The following is a 23,560-nucleotide window of genomic DNA, read 5'->3' on the forward strand; positions in this document are numbered from 1 at the left end:
GAGAGGCAGCCAAAGGAGGAATTGGCTTTGGGGGTGACCAGAGAGATACACCTGCTGGAGCGTGTGCTACAGGTGGGTGCTATGGTGACCAGTGAGCTGAGATAAGGGGGGACTTTACCTAGCAGAGTCTTGTAGATGACCTAGAGCCAGTGGGTTTGGCGACGAGTATGAAACTAGGGCCAGCCAACGAGAGCGTACAGGTCGCAGTGGTGGGTAGTATATGGGGCTTTGGTGACAAAACGGATGGCACTGTGATAGACTGCATCCAATTTATTGAGTAGAGTGTTGGAGGCTATTTTGTAAATGACATCGCCGAAGTCGAGGATCGGTAGGATGGTCATTTTACCGATGGTATGTTTGGCAGCAATAGTGAAGGATGCTTTGTTGCGAAATAGGAAGCTGATTCTAGATTTAACTTTGGATTGGAGATGTTTGATGTGAGTCTGGAAGGAGAGTTTACAGTCTAACCAGACACCTAAGTATTTGTAGTTGTCCACATATTCTAAGTCAGAACCGTCCAGAGTAGTGATGCTGGACGGGCGGGCAGGTGCAGGCAGCGATCGATTGAAGAGCATGCATTTAGTTTTACTTGTATTTAAGAGCAGTTGGAGGCCACGGAAGGAAAGTTGTATGGCATTGAAGCTCGTCTGAAGGGTTGTTAACACAGTGTCCAAAGAAGGGCCAGAAATATACAGAATGGTGTCGTCTGCGTAGAGGTGGATCAGAGAATCACCAGCAGCAAGAGCGACGTCATTGATGTATACAGAGAAGAGAGTCGGCCCAAGAATTGAACCCTGTGGCACTCCCATAGAGACTGCCGGAGGCCCGGACAACAGACCCTCCGATTTGACACACAGAACTCTATCAGAGAAGTAGTTGTTGAACCAGGCGAGGCAATCATTTTAGAAACCAAGGCTATCGAGTCTGCTGATGAGGATGTGGTGATTGACAGAGTCGAAAGCCTTGGCCAGGTCAATGAATATGGCTGCACAGTATTGTTTCTTATCAATGGTGGTTAAGATATCATTTAGGACCTTGAGCGTGGCTGAGGTGGACCGATGACCAGCTCTGAAACCAGATTGCATAGCGGAGAAGGTACGGCGGGATTCGAAATGGTCGGTAGTTTGTTTGTTAACTTGGCTTTCAAAGACCTAAGAAAGGCAGGGTAGGATAGATATAGGTCTGTAGCAGTTTGGGTCAAGAGTGTCCCCCCCTTTGAAGAGGAGCTGCTTTCCAATCTTTGGGAATCTCAGACGATACAAAAGAGAGGTTGAACAGGCTAGTAATAGGGGTTGCAACAATTTCGGCAGATCATTTTAGAAAGGGTCCAGATTGTCTAGCCCGGGTGATTTGTAGGGGTCCAGATTTTGCAGCTCTTTCAGAACATCAGCTGACTGGATTTGGGAGAAGGAGAAATGGGGAAGGCTTGGGCGAGTTGCTGTGGGGGGTGCAGTGCTGTTGACCGGGGTAGGGGTAGCCAGGTGGAAAGCATGGCCAGCCGTAGAAAAATGCTTATTGAAATTCTCAATTATAGTGGATTTATCAGTGGTGACAGAGTTTCCTATCCTCAGTGCAGTGGGCAGCTGGGAGCTCTTCTTCTCCATGGACTTTACAGTGTCCCAGAACTTTTTTGAGTTTGTGTTGCAGGAAGCAAATTTCTGCTTGAAAAAGCTCGCCTTGGCTTTTCTAACTGCCTGTGTATATTGGTTTCTAACTTCCCTGAAAAGTTGCATATCACGTTCGATGATAATGCAGAACACCACAGGATATTTTTGTTGGTTAAGGGCAGTCAGGTCTGGAGAGAACCAAGGGCTATATCTGCTCCTGGTTCTAAAATTCTTGAATGGGACTAGTATACTTGTCAGTGTACTAAATGACAAGCCTTCTGGCATGATGTTTGTGACACTCTGACCTTTATTATGGAGGTCCCTTTCCCACTTGACCCTGAAATGTGCCTTCTGGGTAACTTCACAAATGGGGAATAACTTCAACATCAAATGTACAGACATCACCCTTGCCCCTGCAAGAAAATGTGTTGCATTGCCATGGAAATCAGATTATCCTCTCCCAATTACAAGATGGCTCTCTGAAATGAGTAAGTGTAGTCATATGGAGATTACCTTTTAATTTATTTCTTAAAGCATTCAACTACTTTGTGAAAATATGGCAACCCTCCCTGGACTATATGTAAATACTTCCATTGGGGTTGGTGGATGTGAGCTTGTAGACCCATGTAGATCGATGTAGCTATTGTCTCTTTGTAATGTACTGTTTCTATTGCTTTGTGTATACGTTGGTATCTCTTGTCATTTGTCTTATTTAGTCATTATTACTTTTCAAATGTATTTATTATTTATCATTGTTTTAATACATTTTATTTTTCGGCGGGTAGGGAGAGTTGAATGACCTTTTCTTGTCGTACTTACTCTTGCTGTATTGTATTGTTCTGCTGAATAATTGAAATAAAATCTTCAATTTTTTTTTATTTCTTATTAACAAGTCATTTACGGTTTCTATATCTTTAGTTTTCCATGTAGAGTCATTGATGTGTTAATTCTTTAAAGCTATCCAAGGATTGTTCCATCAGGTTGTGTTTTTAGGGAGTGATATTGGGTCTTGTGGAAGACATTTAATTTTCTTCCATATTGTTATAATGTTCTTAACTATGAAGCTGTTCATGTTCTTAGCTTTATCCTTAGGAAATAGACAACAATATTCTGGCTATTAACATGTGCATCTTCAGTACACTAAGTCACAAGTAAAAGCCCTGGGTGGAGAGTTGATATTCCGTTGGTTCCATTGTGCCAGGAATTCTCAATCATGTGCACACTAAAGTACTGAAAAGAAAACATACTGTGTGAACTCAGGTCAGGTCAGGTCAGGTCATGATGAACATCATAGTTTGTGTTTAAGCCAAGTCACCCTGCATGACAGCTGTACTGTACCACCTAAAGCTACCAGCTGCCATGGAGGTAGAACAAGAGGGGGTCTCTGTCTCCTTCTGTACTTCCATCTATCCATCTGCAGGTGGTGAGTCAGTGGCTAATGATGTGTGTGTGTGTGTGTGTGTGTGTCTCTTCACTGGCTAAGTGACAGTTCTAGGACCCCCTCAACAGCAAAGAAAATAATCATTCCTGATCGCCGTTTGACCATCCACTCTCCCGCCGCTTCAAAACACGTGTTTTAAACACACACAAATGATTAGTTCTGCTCCGACATGCCAGAGATTGAGAATTACTCAGACCCGTCCAGGTACATACAGCAACACCTCCGACATGACAGGCCCTGGGGCTCCTGTCATTGTGCGCAGTCAAGACATTACACACACACATGCCCTTCCATGGCTATTTGCACCCGAGTGTCTAATTAAGGGCTGCATCAGTTTCAGCAGACGGCACACAGCGCCTCGTGAAGTTACAGTACGTACGTATGTACGTACGTGCGAGCGTGTACAGACCGAGTCCGATGGTTGTTGTGCATCTCTGTGCCACATCAGTGCATCCGTAAGGAAACACTTCCAACAATGAGTAGCGAAGAGGTTCCATTCAACAATCAAACGAATGTGTGATCCTGAGAGAGCATGAACCATCACAGATATCAAGAAAGACAATTCAAGTGTGTGAGACTGAGTGCAAGCATCCGTGACAGAGAGACAGAGAATAAGAAACAATACCAATGGAGAGATAGATTGCGCTGGAAAAGAGGGTGGTATAGCTGTAAAGTCCTTTAAAAAGGTTGATGGAATTGCTAAGGACTTAAAAGGCTGCGATCATTAAGCAGCTTTTAAAAGATGCACTTTGCAGAAACCGCTCCGCCATTTCCTGGTCGCTAAAATTCTAATAGTTTGCTTAATTTCAGTTTATGTGACAAAACAATCAAGTTTAGTGCAGAGAATCATTTTATCATCTAAATTGCTGTGACATATTTTCCATAAGCAAAAATATTGTATTTTCAGCTGTTTGAAGCTGGTGAAACAACAAACAAAAAATTAAGAACGGGAAGCATTGAAATAGAGCACATAAAACAGATCTGCTTTCAATAAGAATGACAGCTCTATAACACACATTTCTATGTGAATATGGTCGGGTCGGCCAAAAAGTGACATATTGCAGCTTAAAGCAATATGGTTACACTTGTCTCCCTTTCTGGATGGTGACGGGCCTTTTTAAGAGTTGACTAACATGGAGAGGAGAGTGAAAGGGTATTTCCTATTAGAGAAGCACTCTACACTGACAGTGAGGATAGCTAGCATGAGAACTATAAACCGTAATAGCACCACATGGGTTCACGCATCCTACATTGTTCCAGTGCGCTTAGTGTCAGGGGAGAAGGATGGCTCGGTTTGTTCTGGCCCAGTCCTGTACCATCATGACTGCATTAAAGTGTCAGAACAGGGCTTTTAGCTACATTTTAATGAGGTCATCAAAGATAACTACAAGACATTATCACAGTTGAATGGCTTGTCCCTAATGTAACGTGATGAGGAAAGTTAACCCCCCCCCCCCCCCCCGAGAGGCCATGACAACGTCTTCTCAGGGACTTTTACTAAGTCGTTGCGTGGCCATGACAACGTCTTCTCAGGGACTTTTACTAAGTCGTTGCGTGGCCATGACAACGTCTTCTCAGGGACTTTTACTAAGTCGTTGCGTGGCCATGACAACGTCTTCTCAGGGACTTTTACTAAGTCATTGCGTGGTCATGACAACGTCTTCTCAGGGACTTTTACTAAGTCGTTGCGTGGTTGTAGCATCCAGAAGTAATGCTTCACTCACCATGTGCTCCACACGGAGTTCAAAGGGCATGGGGTTGTAGACCATCAGCTGGACCTCACACACTTCTCCCTGGACCCACTGGAACTCTGAGGAGGTAGAACAATGCATCAGAGGGAATCTCAGACCAGGAGAAACTGATGCATTACATATCTGCGCTGCAAGGGTGTATAAATGCACATGGAACACACAGGCAAATATGAGTACAAGTATGTGGGTGTGTGTGGCCTAGGTTGGTCCAGAGGTCTAAGCCACAGCCGACGGCACACGTCATGGTGTCAGCACACAGTATGTTCAATCTGGCCTACTGACCTTTCCCCAACGTCATCCCTTATCAATCTGTTCAGTAAAGTCAGAAAACAGCTTACAAATATATAATTATGTGTGTATGTGAGTAATAATAAGTGAATGGGATTGAGGGATGTGTGGAACGATAAATACGGATTGTTAAGTCTATAGCTTGATTTTCAAGATGCCAGAGTATTTCCATTGCAATTAAAAACATCCTGATTGATTAAAATAATTTCTCCGTTGTGCCGCAAGCACAGACAGACAAGTTAATAATTCATGACTTTAGTAAAGCAAATAAACATGTTTTTTTTAGTATAGATTGTTTAGTTGGCTCTCTGCAAATATGTAAATTCCGTATTCCGTGTTTCGTATTCCATTAGCCTGTGCAGAAACAGTTGATTTGAGGCAACTAAAAACCAATTACATTCAAGTGTTGTCGGTGAGAGCTGCTCAGGAAAACGTGAAGGATCTGTTTCAGGGTTCAGCGGCAGTTCAGTTGACAGAACGAGAGGAAACCAAGTTCCTCCTCTAATGACCACCGGATTATATTACTATTAGTAGACTTAAAAGATCATTAAGCAAAGCATGTGCAGTGTTTCCCCTAGGATTTGTTTTGTTCAGCAGTGGTGGCAAGGGTAGTGGGTTCATTGCTACTAGCGTTAGCGCAATGACATGCTAGCTGTTCCCATAGACTTCCAGTCATTGGGCCAATGACTATCCATTTAAAAGCGCGTCTTGGCAGAATTTGTTTTCTCCAGCATTTGCAACAATTGAATATAGTGGATTCACTGACGTGCTACATGATTATTTGTAATGTACGCATTTATCTTTATATTCCTTACAAATGGCCAACATTAATCATTTTAGTCTCTAGCCAGTGCTTATCATGACCTCCTGTGGTTCACACTAACATTAAACAGGATTGTGCTATTAGAAAGTAGCTTGACAGACTATAATGAGATACAAGAGGATTTCCATTCAGCAGATCATTCACTAGCCTGTCAGGGGAGACAGAGCAGAAGTGGTATTTGGCAGTGGAGGAAGTTATCATATGAAGGGGATTCTGATATGGAGACTATAATGAAACAGGTGGGAAACAGCTCTGTTACCAAACACATTACAGTCTTCCATCTCCGCTTTGACAGTCCAATCTCTAAACGCAGCAAACAGTCTCACTAGAGGGCCTGGCTGAGCCTAAGCCACGGACAAAACGCACACGCTCTCACACACACTTCCATCTCCATTCTCTGAGCCCAGGACCTGGTGGGTTAATAGGATTTATGGAGAGTAAAGTAAACTACCGTCGTGCACCTTGGGAAATTAAAACTTTAGTCCGAAGCAAAAAGAAGGAGAAGCAGGAAGAAGGAGAAGCAGGAAGAAGGGTGTCTATATAATATAAATGGTAAAATGAGCCTCTCTCTCAACCTCTGCCTCTCAGGTGTCCTCCTCACAGAGCCAATTACATGTGAAATATGCCTCTGAAAGAGCTGAGGAGAGCTGAGCTGCAACCTTCTCCTCGTGTCCCAAATGCCACCCTACTTCCTTTACATTGCACTTCTTCCGTAATCCCTGGTCAAAGGTAGTGCAATATAAAAAGGAAATACGGTGCCATTTGGGACACAACCTAGCCTCCTAGCCTCCCTCCGTACCTCGAGGCTCCTGGCCATTCATTCATTCTAGATTAAAGAGAGAGCAGGAAGGTTCAGCACTTCAGAACCTCCGGGTGAATATTAATCATGTGCTGGAGTGTTGCTAGCCTGAGTACCAGTCTCATTAGCTGACAATCCACTCCTTGTCATTGCCAAAGAGGATGGAGCGAACAGAACAGAACAAAAGAGAGGAGGCTCTGCAGATGTTGGTTCTACTGAATGCTGACCTAGAGCACACCCACCACTCTCAGTAATATGCTGTGTTGAATAATGCATCCACACGATAGCCGGCTGGCCTGGGCAATGGAGCATAAAACATGCATGTGAAATGGAGAAAGCCTGCAGTGGGACGGTGATATATTCAAACAACCATTTACACAGTGTGTCATACAGTGTGTGTGTGTGTGTGGGTCACACGGAGGGAATAACTACACTAACTGGAAGGATTTTGCTGCCTGTAATGTCTCTTTGATATCAAACAGATTCCAGTACAACAACTCACACTCTACTAAGACATCATTGATTTTCACTCACACTACCAAAGATTTAGCACCTGTAAGAAGCTGGCTGGGTATGTTGAGGCCAGGGTTGAGGCCAGGGTCAGGGTCATTACAATTCAGTCAATTCAGACAGAAGAGACAGAAAGAAACACCCACTTCTCTTTTTCAGTTTGCTCATCTATTTATTTTTTTACCTTTATTTAACAAGGGGGCAGAACGACAGATGTGTACCTTGTCAGCTTGGGGGTTTGATCTTGCAACCTTTCGGATACTAGTCCAACGCTCTAACCACTAGGCTACGCTGCCGTCCTATTGGCACCTTAGTTGAAAAGCGTATTAGAGTATTGATTACCAAAGCTAGTAAAACTCCTACTAGAGTATTGATTACCAAAGGTAGTACAACTCCTACTAGAGTACTGATTACCAAAGGTAGTACAACTCCTACTAGAGTACTGATTACCAAAGGTAGTACAACTCCTACTAGAGTACCGATTACCAAAGGTTGTACAACTTCTACTAGAGTATTGATTACCAAAGGTAGTACAACTCCTACTAGAGTACTGATTACCAAAGGTAGTACAACTCCTACTAGAGTACCGATTACCAAAGGTAGTACAACTCCTACTAGAGTATTGATTACCAAAGGTAGTACAACTCCTACTAGAGTATTGATTAACAAAGGTAGTACAACTCCTACTAGAGTATTAATTACCAAAGTGCTGATGAAACCGTGTGTAAACTGTTAGCCGGTTGTGTTTAGGACTATAGCAGAGCAGATGATTGAGAGGACGGATCCATATGCACACACACTAGGAACTACGTTATCGCTGGGTCGTGCTGAGAAAGCAGGCACAGTGCATTACAGAGGGCAAACACACACATGCAGACACACACACACACACAGTGGGTCAGCGCGTTAGCAGGGGGGGGCAAACAAACTAACAGTTGCCTTGATTCTGACGGTCTAACCACCATCACACACAAAATAAATGTTCAGTCGATTCACCTCCTCAGGCCCACATTCATACAGTGATGGATCACAGTGAGTGAATCTGGCACCCTGGCCTGCAATGGATGTAATGTTGTATCTATCATTGCCTGCGGATGTAGGCTGACTCATCACTACTCGTTCAGTTTCCTGGTGAAACTAAATCAAACACTGTCTCGTCAAACCTACAGTAAATATTTACTAGTAGAGTAAGCCTGTTGGCGTGGTTTGAAAAGAGACAATTGTTCTGCAGTGGAAGGCAAACCTGAGTTCAACCTGCTGGTGTCAATGCCCCATCACATCGTATCCCGGAGCAGAGAGAAGGATTTAGTGCTCTCATGTGAGGAGCAAAACCACACCGTTAGATAAAATAGGACTGTTGCCTAAGGATAGCAGGCTTTATATACAGTCATTTCCATTTCAACAGAGTCCATTTCAGTACAGCTACTGAGCTCCATAGATACAACAGAATGCAGCTACCGATTCCTGTAGTGACACAAGAAAAATGATTCAAATGATGTAAAACTAATAGAGGAATAAACATCTAAAGATTTGAGGAGATTTGTGAGTTTCATAAAAAGTCCCTCCCGGCTCCCTCCATACCCATCTCGCGCCCCCTACCCCCCTCCGTCTCGCGCTCCCTCTCCCTCGCTCCGTCTCGGTGTCTCTGTCCCTCTGACCCTAACCCCCAACCTAACCCTTACCCCTAACCTAAAAATGCCTTTTTTCTTGTAGGAACCGGCAAAATGTTCCCATTTTTCCGATTTTTCTTTGGTTTACTATCCTTGTGAGAACTTCTGGGCCCCACAAGGATAGTAAAACCAAACACACACACGTATCGCCTTGTATGCGTATATACTGCTGAAACAGATATTAGAGGCATAAACATAATGGATACAGGGAGACTTAGAAGTTCTTAAAACTGAGTCTGAGAGCAATTATGTGCAAAACAATCTCCCTGTTCCAGAAATCCTCTGTTTTATGGCTCAGCACCAATCTGCTTTATAGAACATCATAAACAGTACGGCACAGCTAGGAAATACACACAGATATTATTCTGTCCTGGAGGTGCGCGCACACACACACACACACATTCCACTGAGAAACAAGCATCAAGCAGCTCATTCCAAATGTAGGTTCCTGACTAGCTTTCTGACTAGTTAATTGATAGTAAATTAGCCCGGTTTTGGGGACAACTCTGAGCTTCATATAAGTATATGAAGTGGCTGCGTGACCTGTATTTACTCTGCCCACCAGGAAGCCTTTTCCCCCTTTCTAAACCTCTTAACATTCTGTGCATGTGTTGTTTTGCTCCAGTGTAATACCCCTGTAGACAGGGCATGTTAAATAAAAACGTTTTAGTTAGAAGGCTACAAAAACACTGAGGTTTTCCCCTAAAAATGTCCTGGCCTCTGGCAGTATTAAATATATACGTCCGTCTCTGGTGACAGACTTTTTAACGTAAATGTTAATGTCTGTTTGCCGACTCCACTTGATTTGATTATGGGCTCTGAGATTAATGGCAGTTAAGAGAAAGTCATGAGGGAGACTGATGAGACCAAGGCTGTGGAAACCTCTTCGGCACTGAAAGCTTTGATTCTCAGCTAATCCAGACAGCTATGATGCATTATAATACATTCTTTCGAAAATCAAACTGCATAAAACAAAACTTAACGTTGTTTAATGTTCTGCAACGAAGCAAAAATTAAAACTAAAATAGGAATTGATTTGTTAGAAAGGAAACAAAACTCAGTTTGTGTCAGCAGATTATACTATAATAATAAATCAGGGTTGAGGGGGGGGCAGGGCCCTGCAGGTGAGCAGGGTGGTATTGATCGGTTCAGTGTTCCTTATTAGAAGCGGTAGCAACAGAGATAACACCCTTCCCAGCGTGAAGGAACATGTCTTCAGACTCAAAGGTACGTGCCCGAATCAACGACAACGTACAGAGGATATTTCTGACTCAATTCCACAAGCTCTATTCGTACTCCAGTCTCTGGATTTAATGAGCTTAAGAAATTACATTTTGACAACTTGTATCTGGCCCTCGCAAAATTAGAGACTTTGTCTCAAAACCACACCTACACAACTAACCTAACACCATACATTACGCTACATCACACAAACTTCTCAAGACATTGCTGCTCCAATATTCAGCCAAAGGTTGAGTGTGTTCCATGTCTGAGATCACATAACACACTAAAAGTGATGTACCGGTGACAGAATGAAACAATGGGTTTCTTGTCAGAATAAGAAGAGTGACTCATATCATAGCCAAGGGACGTTACACCTCACTTTGGCCCCTTTGTTTGGCAATTCATTACAGAAGCATATTCATTCAAAATTGGGGGCCTGTTAAGATAATACTCCTCGTTTACATGGGCAGTCTGACAGGAGAGCGGGCACGATGAAACACACACACACACACACACACACACACACACACACACACAGAGCCTGAAGGGAGAGGAGTAGGCAAGAAGCCACAATTAAATAAAACCAATGAATTTTAGATAACACTGAAAGCACTTTATCCATCAAATAGATATTTAAATGTATTTGTTATTGTTTGTTTGTTGTCCGGTGGCAACTGTCAATCGTGTTAGTCTGGGAGCGAAGATATTACCCTGATAAATCAGCTGTGGAAGGAGACAACGCTATCCTACAACTCAGTGTCCCTGATGTTTAATGATACTCTGTTCAATATAGGCTGCATGACGAAAGAACAAGCCGTTAGGAAAGTAATAAGGAAGGACTGCCAAACAGTGGTGTAAAGTACTTAAGTAGTACTTTAAAGTATTTTTACTTAAGTAGTTTTTTGGTGGCATCTGGTACTTGGGGGCATCTGGTACTTTACTATTTTTGACAACTTTTACTTCACTACATTCCTTAAGAAAATATTGTACTTTTTACTCCATACATTTTCCTTGACACCCAAAAGTACTCGTTACATTTTGAATGCTTAACAGGACAAGAAATGTGTCAATTTCAAAAAACTTATCAAGAGAACATCCCTGGTCATCCCTACTGCCTCTGATCTGGCGGACTCACTAAACACAAATGCTTTGTTTGTAAATCATGTCTAAGTGTTGGAGTGTGCCCCTGGCTTTCCATAACTTTTTTTTAAAAACAAGAAAATGGTGCCATCTGGTTTGCTTAATGAGGAATTTGAAATGATTTATACTTTTACTTTTGATACTAAAGTATATTTTAAACCAAAAACTTTTAGATTTTTACTTGAGAATAATTTTACTGGGTGACTTTTACTTGAGTCATTTTCTATTAAGGCATCTTTACTTTTACTCAAGTATGACAATTGGTTACTTTTCCCACCACTGCTGCCAAATGATTGAACCTAAAAGATGAGGCCTCAGACTCCAGCACAGTATCTGAGCACAGATGACATCACACAGCTATACTCAAAAGGGAGATTACAACGAACGAACAGTGAATAGAGAAAGATGGAATGGATTTCAGGTACATTGAAAAGATGAAATAACACTTCTAACAACAGCCATTGTGCTCAGTCCATCTGATCTGATTTAGCACTGTAGCAGAGAGAGAGTTCACTCCTTGGACTCTATAAGAAGCCAGAGTAGAACTCATCCTGAAAAGCCATGTAACAATCATGAGAAAGTCTGCCAAAACTGAGTTAAGATCCCCCCCCCAAACAAAACGGAAACAAGTGAATGTTCATGAACAACGAGACAACGAGAGCAGAGAGAGAGAGAGAGAGAGAGCAGAGAGAGAGAGAGAGAGAGCGAGCAGAGAGCAGAGAGCGAGCAGAGAGCGAGCAGAGAGCGAGAAGAGAGCAGAGAGCGAGCAGAGAGCAGAGAGCAGAGAGCGAGCGATGAGAGAAAGAGAGCAGAGAGCGAGCAGAGAGAGAGAGAGAGCGAGCAGAGAGCGAGCGAGCAGAGAGCGAGCAGAGAGCAGAGAGCAGAGAGCAGCGAGCGAGCAGAGAGCGAGGAGAGAAAGAGAGCAGAGAGCGAGCAGAGAGCGAGGAGAGAAAGAGAGCAGAGAGCGAGCAGAGAGCGAGGAGAGAAAGAGAGCAGAGAGAGAGAGAGCGAGCAGAGAGAGAGAGAGAGAGCGAGCAGAGAGAGAGAGAGAGCGAGCAGAGAGAGAGCGAGCAGAGAGCGAGCGAGCAGAGAGCGAGCAGAGAGCGAGCAGAGAGCGAGCAGAGAGCGAGCAGAGAGCGAGAGCGAGCAGAGAGCGAGAGCGAGCAGAGAGCGAGAGCGAGCAGAGAGCGAGAGCGAGCAGAGAGAGCGAGAGCGAGCAGAGAGAGCGAGAGCGAGCAGAGAGAGCGAGAGCGAGCAGAGAGAGCGAGAGCGAGCAGAGAGAGAGCGAGCAGAGAGAGAGAGCGAGCAGAGAGAGAGAGCGAGCAGAGAGAGAGAGCGAGCAGAGAGAGAGAGCGAGCAGAGAGAGAGAGAGAGCGAGCAGAGAGAGAGAGAGAGCGAGCGAGCAGAGAGAGAGCGAGCGAGCAGAGAGAGAGCGAGCGAGCAGAGAGAGAGCGAGCGAGCAGAGAGAGAGCGAGCGAGCAGAGAGAGAGCGAGCGAGCAGAGAGAGAGCGAGCAGAGAGAGAGCGAGCGAGCAGAGAGAGAGCGAGCGAGCAGAGAGAGAGCGAGCGAGCAGAGAGAGAGCGAGCGAGCAGAGAGAGAGCGAGCGAGCAGAGAGAGAGCGAGCGAGCAGAGAGAGAGCGAGCGAGCAGAGAGAGAGCGAGCGAGCAGAGAGAGAGCGAGCGAGCAGAGAGAGAGCGAGCGAGCAGAGAGAGAGCGAGCGAGCAGAGAGAGAGCGAGCGAGCAGAGAGAGAGCGAGCGAGCAGAGAGAGAGCGAGCGAGCAGAGAGAGAGCGAGCGAGCAGAGAGAGAGCGAGCGAGCAGAGAGAGAGAGCGAGCAGAGAGAGAGAGCGAGCAGAGAGAGAGAGCGAGCAGAGAGAGAGAGCGAGCAGAGAGAGAGAGCGAGCAGAGAGAGAGAGCGAGCAGAGAGAGAGAGCGAGCAGAGAGAGAGAGCGAGCAGAGAGAGAGAGCGAGCAGAGAGAGAGAGAGAGCGAGCAGAGAGAGAGAGCGAGCAGAGAGAGAGAGCGAGCAGAGAGCGAGCGAGCGAGCAGAGAGCGAGCGAGCAGAGAGCGAGCGAGCAGAGAGAGAGCGAGCAGAGAGAGAGCGAGCGAGCAGAGAGAGAGCGAGCGAGCAGAGAGAGAGCGAGCAGAGAGAGAGCGAGCGAGCAGAGAGAGAGCGAGCGAGCAGAGAGAGAGCGAGCGAGCAGAGAGAGAGCGAGCGAGCAGAGAGAGAGCGAGCGAGCAGAGAGAGAGCGAGCGAGCAGAGACAGAGCGAGCGAGCAGAGAGAGAGCGAGCGAGCAGAGAGAGAGCGAGCGAGCAGAGAGAGAGAGAGCGAGCAGAGAGAGAGAGAGCGAGCAGAGAGAGAGCGAGCAGAGAGAGAGCGAGCAGAGAGAGAGCGAGCAGAGAGAGAGCGAGCAGAGAGAGAGCGAGCAGAGAGAGAGCGAGCAGAGAGAGAGCGAGCAGAGAGAGAGCGAGCAGAGAGAGAGCGAGCAGAGAGAGAGCGAGCAGAGAGCGAGAGAGAGAGAGCAGAGAGAGAGAGCAGAGAGAGAGAGCGAGCGAGCGAGCAGAGAGCGAGCGAGCGAGCAGAGAGAGCGAGCGAGCAGAGAGAGCGAGCGAGCAGAGAGAGCGAGCGAGCAGACAGAGCGAGCGAGCAGAGAGAGCGAGCGAGCAGAGAGAGCGAGCGAGCAGAGAGAGCGAGCGAGCAGAGAGAGCGAGCGAGCAGAAAGAGCGAGCGAGCAGAAAGAGCGAGCGAGCAGAGAGAGCGAGCGAGCAGAGAGAGAGAGAGCGAGCAGAGAGAGAGCGAGCAGAGAGAGAGCGAGCAGAGAGAGAGCGAGCAGAGAGAGAGCGAGCAGAGAGAGAGCGAGCAGAGAGAGAGCGAGCAGAGAGAGAGCGAGCAGAGAGAGAGCGAGCAGAGAGAGAGCGAGCAGAGAGAGAGCGAGCAGAGAGCGAGAGAGAGAGAGAGCAGAGAGAGAGAGCGAGCGAGCGAGCGAGCAGAGAGAGAGAGAGAGCGAGCGAGCGAGCAGAGAGAGAGAGCGAGCGAGCGAGCGAGCAGAGAGAGAGAGAGAGAGCAGAGAGAGAGAGAGCAGAGAGAGAGAGCGAGCGAGCAGAGAGAGAGAGCGAGCGAGCAGAGAGAGAGAGCGAGCGAGCAGAGAGAGAGAGCGAGCGAGCAGAGAGAGAGAGCGAGCGAGCAGAGAGAGAGAGCGAGCGAGCAGAGAGAGAGAGCGAGCGAGCAGAGAGAGAGAGCGAGCGAGCAGAGAGAGAGAGCGAGCGAGCAGAGAGAGAGAGCGAGCGAGCAGAGAGAGAGAGCGAGCGAGCAGAGAGAGAGAGCGAGCGAGCAGAGAGAGAGAGCGAGCGAGCAGAGAGAGAGCGAGCGAGCAGAGAGAGAGCGAGCGTGCAGAGAGAGAGCGAGCGTGCAGAGAGAGAGCGAGCGTGCAGAGAGAGAGCGAGCGTGCAGAGAGAGAGCGAGCGTGCAGAGAGAGAGCGAGCGTGCAGAGAGAGAGGGAGCGTGCAGAGAGAGAGCGAGCGAGCAGAGAGAGAGCGAGCGAGCAGAGAGAGAGCGAGCGAGCAGAGAGAGCGAGCGAGCAGAGAGAGCGAGCGAGCAGAGAGAGCGAGCGAGCAGAGAGAGCGAGCGAGCAGAGAGAGCGAGCGAGCAGAGAGAGCGAGCGAGCAGAGAGAGAGAGAGCGAGCAGAGAGAGAGAGAGCGAGCAGAGAGAGAGAGAGCGAGCAGAGAGAGAGAGAGCGAGCAGAGAGAGAGAGAGCGAGCAGAGAGAGAGAGAGCGAGCAGAGAGAGAGAGAGCGAGCAGAGAGAGAGAGAGCGAGCAGAGAGAGAGAGAGCGAGCAGAGAGAGAGAGAGCGAGCAGAGAGAGAGCGAGAGAGAGAGAGCAGAGAGAGAGAGAGCGAGCAGAGAGAGAGCGAGCGAGCAGAGAGAGAGCGAGCGAGCAGAGAGAGAGCGAGCGAGCAGAGAGAGAGCGAGCGAGCAGAGAGAGAGCGAGCGAGCAGAGAGAGAGCGAGCGAGCAGAGAGAGAGCGAGCGAGCAGAGAGAGAGCGAGCGAGCGAGAGAGCGAGCAGAGAGAGAGCGAGCGAGCAGAGAGAGAGCGAGCGAGCAGAGAGAGAGAGAGCGAGCAGAGAGAGAGCGAGCGAGCAGAGAGAGAGAGAGCGAGCAGAGAGAGAGAGAGCGAGCAGAGAGAGAGAGAGCGAGCAGAGAGAGAGAGAGCGAGCAGAGAGAGAGAGAGCGAGCAGAGAGAGAGAGAGCGAGCAGAGAGAGAGAGAGCGAGCAGAGAGAGAGAAGAGCGAGCAGAGAGAGAGAAGAGCGAGCAGAGAGAGAGAAGAGCGAGCAGAGAGAGAGAAGAGCGAGCAGAGAGAGAGAAGAGCGAGCAGAGAGAGAGAAGAGCGAGCGAGCAGAGAGAGAGAAGAGCGAGCGAGCAGAGAGAGAGAAGAGCGAGCGAGCAGAGAGAGCGAGCGAGCAGAGAGAGCGAGCGAGCAGAGAGAGCGAGCGAGCAGAGAGAGCGAGCGAGCAGAGAGAGCGAGCGAGCAGAGAGAGCGAGCGAGCAGAGAGAGCGAGCGAGCAGAGAGAGCGAGCGAGCAGAGAGAGCGAGCGAGCAGAGAGAGCGAGCGAGCAGAGAGAGCGAGCGAGCAGAGAGAGCGAGCGAGCAGAGAGAGCGAGCGAGCAGAGAGAGCGAGCGAGCAGAGAGAGCGAGCGAGCAGAGAGAGCGAGCGAGCAGAGAGAGCGAGCAGAGAGAGAGGAGAGAGAGAGAGAGGAGAGAGAGAGAGAGGAGAGAGAGAGAGAGGAGAGCGAGCGCAGAGAGAGAGAGGAGAGCGCAGAGAGAGAGAGCGAGCGAGCAGAGAGAGAGAGCGAGCGAGCAGAGAGAGAGAGCGAGCGAGCAGAGAGAGAGAGCGAGCAGAGAGAGAGAGCGAGCAGAGAGAGAGAGAGAGCAGAGAGAGAGAGAGAGCAGAGAGAGAGAGAGAGCAGAGAGAGAGAGAGAGCGAGCAGAGAGAGAGAGAGCGAGCAGAGAGAGAGAGAGAGCGAGCAGAGAGAGAGAGAGAGCGAGCAGAGAGAGAGAGCGAGCAGAGAGAGAGAGCGAGCGAGCAGAGAGAGAGAGCGAGCGAGCAGAGAGAGAGAGCGAGCGAGCAGAGAGAGAGAGCGAGCGAGCAGAGAGAGAGAGCGAGCGAGCAGAGAGAGAGAGCGAGCGAGCAGAGAGAGAGAGCGAGCGAGCAGAGAGAGAGAGCGAGCGAGCAGAGAGAGAGCGAGCGAGCAGAGAGAGAGCGAGCGAGCAGAGAGAGAGAGCGAGCGAGCAGACAGAGAGAGCGAGCAGACAGAGAGAGAGAGCGAGCGAGCAGAGAGAGAGAGAGAGCGAGCGAGCAGAGAGAGAGAGAGAGCGAGCGAGCAGAGAGAGAGAGCGAGCAAGCAGAGAGAGAGAGCGAGCGAGCAGAGAGAGAGAGCGAGCGAGCAGAGAGCGAGAGCGAGAGCGAGCGAGCAGAGAGCGAGAGCGAGAGCGAGCGAGCAGAGAGAGAGAGCGAGAGCGAGCGAGCAGAGAGAGAGAGCGAGCGAGCAGAGAGAGAGAGCGAGCAGAGAGAGAGAGCGAGAGAGCAGAGAGAGAGCGAGTGAGCGAGCAGAGAGAGAGAGAAGAGAGAGAGAGGAGAGCGCAGAGAGAGAGCAGAGAGAGAGAGAGAGAGCAGAGAGAGAGAGAGAGAGCAGAGAGAGAGAGAGAGCAGAGAGAGAGAGAGCAGAGAGAGAGAGAGCAGAGAGAGAGAGCAGAGAGAGAGAGAGCAGAGAGCGAGAGAGCATAGAGAGAGAGCAGAGAGAGAGAGAGCAGAGAGCGAGAGAGCAGAGAGAGAGAGAGCAGAGAGAGAGAGCAGAGAGAGAGAGCGCAGAGAAATGCAAGGAGCTCCTGGTTTAATTATGGAATTAGTCAAGCGTGTATAGAGGATGATTTTACTCCATCACGTTATTTATAGACGTTAAAACTGTTTTACTTCGACACGGCAACTTCTGAAGGTGTGTGTGTGTGTGTGTGCCCACCTATCTTCTTGTTGCGCTCCTCTCCTCTCGTGTGCATGATGATGGGAGAATAGATGAAGGGACTCTTGGTGGACATGTTGTTTTCCAGGAGGCCTTTCTGTTTGTGGGGGCGCAGGCTGACGGGCAGATCCAGCAGCTTCACTGATCTGGAGGAGGGAGGAACCAATTCATCAATCAAATGTGTCTTATAATGCCCTTTTCACATTAGCAGAGGTCACAAAGTGCTTTACAGATACCCAGCCAAAAATCCCAAAGAGCAAGCAATGCAGATGCAGAAGCACAGTGGCTAGGAAAAACTCCCTAGAAAGGCAGGAACCTAGGAAGAAACCTAGAGAGAAACTGGGCTCTGATGGGTGGCCAGTCCTCTTCCGGCTGTGCTGGGTGGAGATTTAAGAGTACATGTGGCCATTAAGGCCAGGTCGTTTGTCAAGACGTTTGTCAAGAGACGGGAGATGGAGGCCGAGAGAAAGATAAACAGTTTGTTTTATCTCAACATGTCCATTAAAGGGCCAGAGAGAGAAAATTAGATGGATTTTGGCATGGTGACCTGAGCCAATCTCTCTCACACACACACACACACACACCTCTGCCAATCATATGGTGCATTTCGTCCTGAGATTCTTAGCCCAGATCATTTAATGAGCAAAGCATTCTGGGGGTGTGAATTGGAGCTAGTGGACACAGCACTTATCACCTCTCTGAGAAGCCAGGCATTCCTCTATCTCTCCTGGCTCTACTAATGGCCCTGCCACCACAGAAAGAGGGGGAGATGGATACAGAGAAGATAGAAACCAGAGAGAAAAAGTGAATATAAAGATGGACAGCATTCTGAGTGGTGTTTTGAGTGAATGTACGTACGTACGTACGTACGTACTGTAACCTAAACACTAAGTTGCCTTTAAAAAGTGCACAATACTATTTCTGTCAAGACTAACCTGGCTAAATGAAATAATTAACTTAAATGCATCAATAAAAAATGGCCAACTCAAACAGAAACAACTCTTCAGCTCTTTTCAACAGCCAAGCATGGACCACTAAACATGGTGCCGCAAAAACAACAGAGCCCCAGACTAGCCAAGCCAGGCCTAATATTCAACAGAGCCCCAGACTAGCCAAGCCAGGCCTAATATTCAACAGAGCCCCAGACTAGCCAAGCCAGGCCTAATATTCAACAGAGCCCCAGACTAGCCAAGCCAGGCCTAATATTCAACAGAGCCCCAGACTAGCCAAGCCAGGCCTAATATTCAACAGAGCCCCAGACTAGCCAAGCCAGGCCTAATATTCAACAGAGCCCCAGACTAGCCAGGCCTAATATTCAACAGAGCCCCAGACTAGCCAAGCCAGGCCTATTTAACAGTGGTGTTCATTTCTGTTTATACGACTGACTTTTACTGAAACGTAAATGAGTCATATTTCACCACAAATACATTTACAAGTAGATGCTTCTGTAAATCAGTGTCATGTAAAATGTGCACTTAGATCTCAAACAGCTATAACTCTGTTCTGACCAGGAGGGAGGAGAAGAGCTACATTTCAGTCATTACACCATCGTCAGAAATACCTGACATTGTTGAGAGGGAGGAAAATATTGTCTGTTGATTAATCACGCCACTCACGCAGTTACTCGATGTTAGAACAGTGACGTAACTATGATGAGTTCATTGGTACATTGATTAGATTAATCAGAATATGACAGTTCAGACACCAGGGTTGTGTTCATTAGGGTACAACGCAGAAAAATGTTTTGCAATGGAAAAGGAGCGTCAGATCGTACACCCCCATTTCTCTCCGTTTCAGAGCATTTTATTTCATTTTGTGCCTAACGAAGACGACCCAGAGCACTCACAGCCTTTGACTGACTTCCCTAACAACTGTTGATGAAAAAAGAGCGTTAGAAATATGATTGATTGACTTACCTGATGATTGGTAGCTTGGTGAAGGCTACAGGGGGCAGTTTGAGTCCATCAGGCAGGGTGAGAACCTCCATTCCCCCTGGACATTTGGACGTGTAGTTCTCTAGACTCTGAGTCACCTCCTTCTTCTCTGTGGACCAGGGGAGGAGTCGGGTGGGAAAAGCACAGCACGTTATTGAGTCAGTCTGACCATTTCAAGTCACCAGGGGAAAAACATGTCTACAATAACAAAATAAAGTGTTTATTTTAGGGCTGACCCCATTTAGTCGACTGGTCGATTGCTTGGTCGACCTACATTTTAGTCGAGCAGTACCAAAAAAACTATTCTAATCATGGTGTACAAGGCGCCTGTCTGAGTGGACTGATCCATTGTGGAGGCCGTGGGGATGGCACAGTCCATCACCAAGACGTGTGCTACTGAAATTGTATATAGTTATATTACATAGGAACAATGGTGCAACATTAATACAAAAATAGTATTTTATAACAAAATGTGCTTTCTCCCACATTGGATAACGATCGATGTCCGCAGTTCTGAAACATCAGTGTGCTGTTGATGTGGCACCGATTCCTAGACCATGTTGCCACAGTATGTACATAATAGCAAAGTTAACCATCATGTGTTGAGAACAATGCGGCGGAGGCAGCAACTGAGAGGAGAGAAACCAGCCCTTTCCTTAAACGTCGAAGAAAAGTGAGGAGCGGAAACGCCAACTTAATTAGGTCTAGAATCAATAGCCTAACTGTTAAAATGGGCCTGTTAAAATCAGCCATATATATTTACAGAAATAAGACAAATACTGCTTCTGTTTGAGTCTTTGTTTAATAGCCTACCGATTCCGTGAGCACCAAGCCTCAGCCACCAACACACGTTGGATAAACAATTTCACAAATTCAGCGGTTTATAAATCTTTGCTATGCTGTAAGAAAGGCTTTACACTTTATAATATTAATATTATAACAATAATGAATGTCATAATCATTAGCAGGCTTAGTATAGCAGCCTTGTATAAGCACCATCGAGCTGTAGGCCAAAGAGCACATCCTGTTGAGTCTTAATAGTTAATACCTAGTACCTAAGTTAATACCTAACTTACTTAGGCCTGTATTTCAAATCAAATCAAATGTATTGGTCACATACACATGGTGTTGCGAGTTTAGCGAAATACTTACGCTTCTAGTTCCGACAATGCAGCAATATCTCCCAAGTAATAAAGAATTCCACAACAAAAACCTAACACACACCCATCTAAGTAGAGAAATGGAATAAGAATGCATAAATATATGGATGAGCAATGACAGAGCGGCATAGGCTAAGATGCAATCGATGGTATAGAATACAGTATATACATAGGAGATGAGTAATGCAAGATATGTAAACATTATTAAAGTGGCATTATTAAAGTGAATAGTGTTCCATTATTAAAATGGCCAATGATTTCAAGTTTGTACATTTCAATACTTATATATACTTATATATAGTAGGCTACTATCAATCAATAATTCATTAATTTGTTCCTGTCAACACACAACACGAGTCATTCATTCAAATACAATCAAGCATTTTCATTTTAAAATAAAGCAACGCTTGAATAATTAGCGCAAACAACAGATAAACCGTTCCTTTTTGGAAATTGCATTCACAAATTAAAGCGCATATTTAGTCTTTGCTGTAATAAAGGCTTTACAGAAAGAAAAAACATTGCAAAAGATTTCCTGGTATGCTTAGAATTTATTTAGTGTCGTTTACATTGTTCCAAACTGTAAAAAAGACATTGTAATCTAACAGCAGCTGTTAGTCACATAAAATGCTCTCACTGTTTGAGCCTTAACTTCCTTTTCTTCATCTCCAGTATTTTCCACAACTTGTTAAAGTTTATTTGTCACGTCCTCTGCATCCATTTTGGTGTCACAAGTGTTTGGAGTTTGTTATAACCAATGTATTGATGTGATTATGATATGCTATAGGTCAGGCCCTATTGGTCACGTGCATGCAATGCATAGGGTTGAGGGAATAAGGAATGTTTTTCATAAACAAAATGAAGAATTTCGGTAACAGAACTTTTCAGTCAGAATTGGCTTTAATTATGTTGCAGGTTCAACAACATGGACAGCGCGATAAACAATGTTGAAGTTCTACAGTGGTCACTGCAGAGTGGAGGAGGAGTGAGTCAGCAGGTGCTAGTCAGTCACCTTTTTTTTTAAACAGCGCAGCAAGTCTGAGCACAATCAAATCAATTGCAGTCGGACTCTAGTCCTCTGTGTGTCATAATTATTTCATCAAACAGTGCGCTTACAAGCATCAGCCAAGCTCAGTGGATATAGTTGATTTGATTAAAACACATAGGATGGGTCTATATTCGGAAAAATACACATTTAAAATTTGGACGAATCGATTGGAACAGACCTGGTGGGCTCCCAAGTGGCGCAGCGGTCTAAGGCACTGCATCTCAGCGCAAGAGGTGTCACTAGCCCCTGGTTCGATTCCAGGCTGTATCACAGCGGTCTAAGGCACTGCATCTCAGTGCAAGAGGTGTCACTAGCCCCTGGTTCGATTCCAGGCTGTATCACAGCGGTCTAAGGCACTGCATCTCAGCGCAAGAGGTGTCACTAGCCAATGGTTCAATTCCAGGCTGTATCACAGACGTCACTAGCCCCTGGTTCGATTCCAGGCTGTATCACAGCGGTCTAAGGCACTGCATCTCAGCGCAAGAGGTGTCACTAGCCCCTGGTTCGATTCCAGGCTGTATCACAGCGGTCTAAGGCACTGCATCTCAGCGCAAGAGGTGTCACTAGCCCCTGGTTCGATTCCAGGCTGTATCACAGCGGTCTAAGGCACTGCATCTCAGTGCAAGAGGTGTCACTAGCCCCTGGTTCGATTCCAGGCTGTATCACAGCGGTCTAAGGCCCTGCATCTCAGTGCAAGAGGTGTCACTAGCCCCTGGTTCGATTCCAGGCTGTATCACAGCGGTCTAAGGCACTGCATCTCAGTGCAAGAGGTGTCACTAGCCCCTGGTTCAATTCCAGGCTGTATCACAGCGGTCTAAGGCACTGCATCTCAGTGCAAGAGGTGTCACCAGCCCCTGGATCGTGATTGGGAGTCCCATAGGGCGGCGCAAAATTGGCCCAGTGTCGTCCGTGTTTGGCCGGGGTAGGCCGTCATTGTAAATAACAATTTGTTCTTAACGGACTTGCCTAGTTAAATAAAAAATATTTTATTGAGGATAACCCAAATAACCCAGCTCCAGGCCAGCCCTCTCTCCAGTCATCCCTCCTTCCCCATCCTTCAGGTTAAGTCAGTAGCTGGATCAATAAAGATGTTTAGAGCCGTGCTGTATCATCACTCTTAGCCTCGCTGCTTCAGTTGCATACAAACATGTCTCTATGAGTTACTCTGCTGGCTGGGTCTCACACCACAGGTGAGCTACTACACACCCCTGCTTGGACAGCCACAAAATATCACATTATGAGCCTGAGCAGCACAGACAGAACCTACTGTGGTTCAGATCCAGGACTCACAGGCAAACATGTCCTTTAGACGGAGGTCGTTGAGGAGAGTAAATCTGATAGACTGAAGAGCAGAGCCATGTCAGGAAACAGAACATCAGTGATAAAAATCACTGCACAGTCACTTTATCGCTACCTACATGTACATATTACCTCGACTAACCTGTGCCCCCGCACATTGTACCAGTACCCCCTGTATATAGCCTCGCTAATGTTATTTTATTGTTGCTCCTTAATTATTCATTTATTAATTACATTTTACTTCAATTTATTTTAGGAAATACTTTAACACTTTTTTTCTTAAAACTGCATTGTTGGGCTTGTAAGTAAGCATTTCAGTGTCAGGTCTACACCTGGATAATTCAGGGCATGTGACTAATAACATTTGATTTGATTTAAAATCTCAGTCAGGAGTGCCATTATTGAAAACATTGCTTTACATAAATCATTTATCTATCATCCTGTTTTACAAAGAACATTCCTGGAACTTAGAAACATCACCAAATGAAGGTTTTAAAGGGATGTTAAAGCCCTCTTTATTACAAGTCAAGTCACATTCAGTGTTGTGTGTGTGCAGTGTTGGGAAGTGGCTTAGTGATAATGGTTGAACAAGCAGAGAAATGCTGCATGCAGCATATAAAAACAGCCTGGAAGTAGAGATGAACTTATGCAAGGCTTTGAGTATTGTTGCTGATAGTACATTTAGACCACAGCGGTCATGGTGGATCGTTACCTGCCTGTATCTCCCCGTTTACCTTTCTGGCTGTCTACCCGTCTCCCAGCCTGTCTGCCTTTCATGGGCAATTTAAAATTGTTCCTAAAGCTGCATGGAATCTGTCTGTTGTTACATTTCAATTTAGTAAATTGTATTT

At 46.6% G+C, this 23,560-nt stretch overlaps 1 protein-coding gene across 2 annotated transcripts in view; it reads right to left on the reverse strand.

The window, feature by feature from the left end:
• Positions 1-23,560, reverse strand: part of LOC129820013 (trafficking protein particle complex subunit 9-like) — a 296,319-nt gene that overhangs the window by 249,246 nt on the left and 23,513 nt on the right. For both annotated transcript variants that reach the window (XM_055876803.1, XM_055876802.1), the window contains 3 exons: positions 19,185-19,311; positions 17,269-17,414; positions 4,773-4,858 (listed from right to left, as the gene is read on the reverse strand). In XM_055876803.1, the coding sequence (XP_055732778.1) occupies positions 4,773-4,858; positions 17,269-17,414; positions 19,185-19,311 (359 nt within the window). The remainder of the gene's footprint in view (positions 1-4,772; positions 4,859-17,268; positions 17,415-19,184; positions 19,312-23,560) is intronic.

The sequence above is a fragment of the Salvelinus fontinalis genome, chromosome 22 (assembly GCF_029448725.1).
Source record: "Salvelinus fontinalis isolate EN_2023a chromosome 22, ASM2944872v1, whole genome shotgun sequence".
Lineage (NCBI taxonomy): Eukaryota > Metazoa > Chordata > Actinopteri > Salmoniformes > Salmonidae > Salvelinus > Salvelinus fontinalis.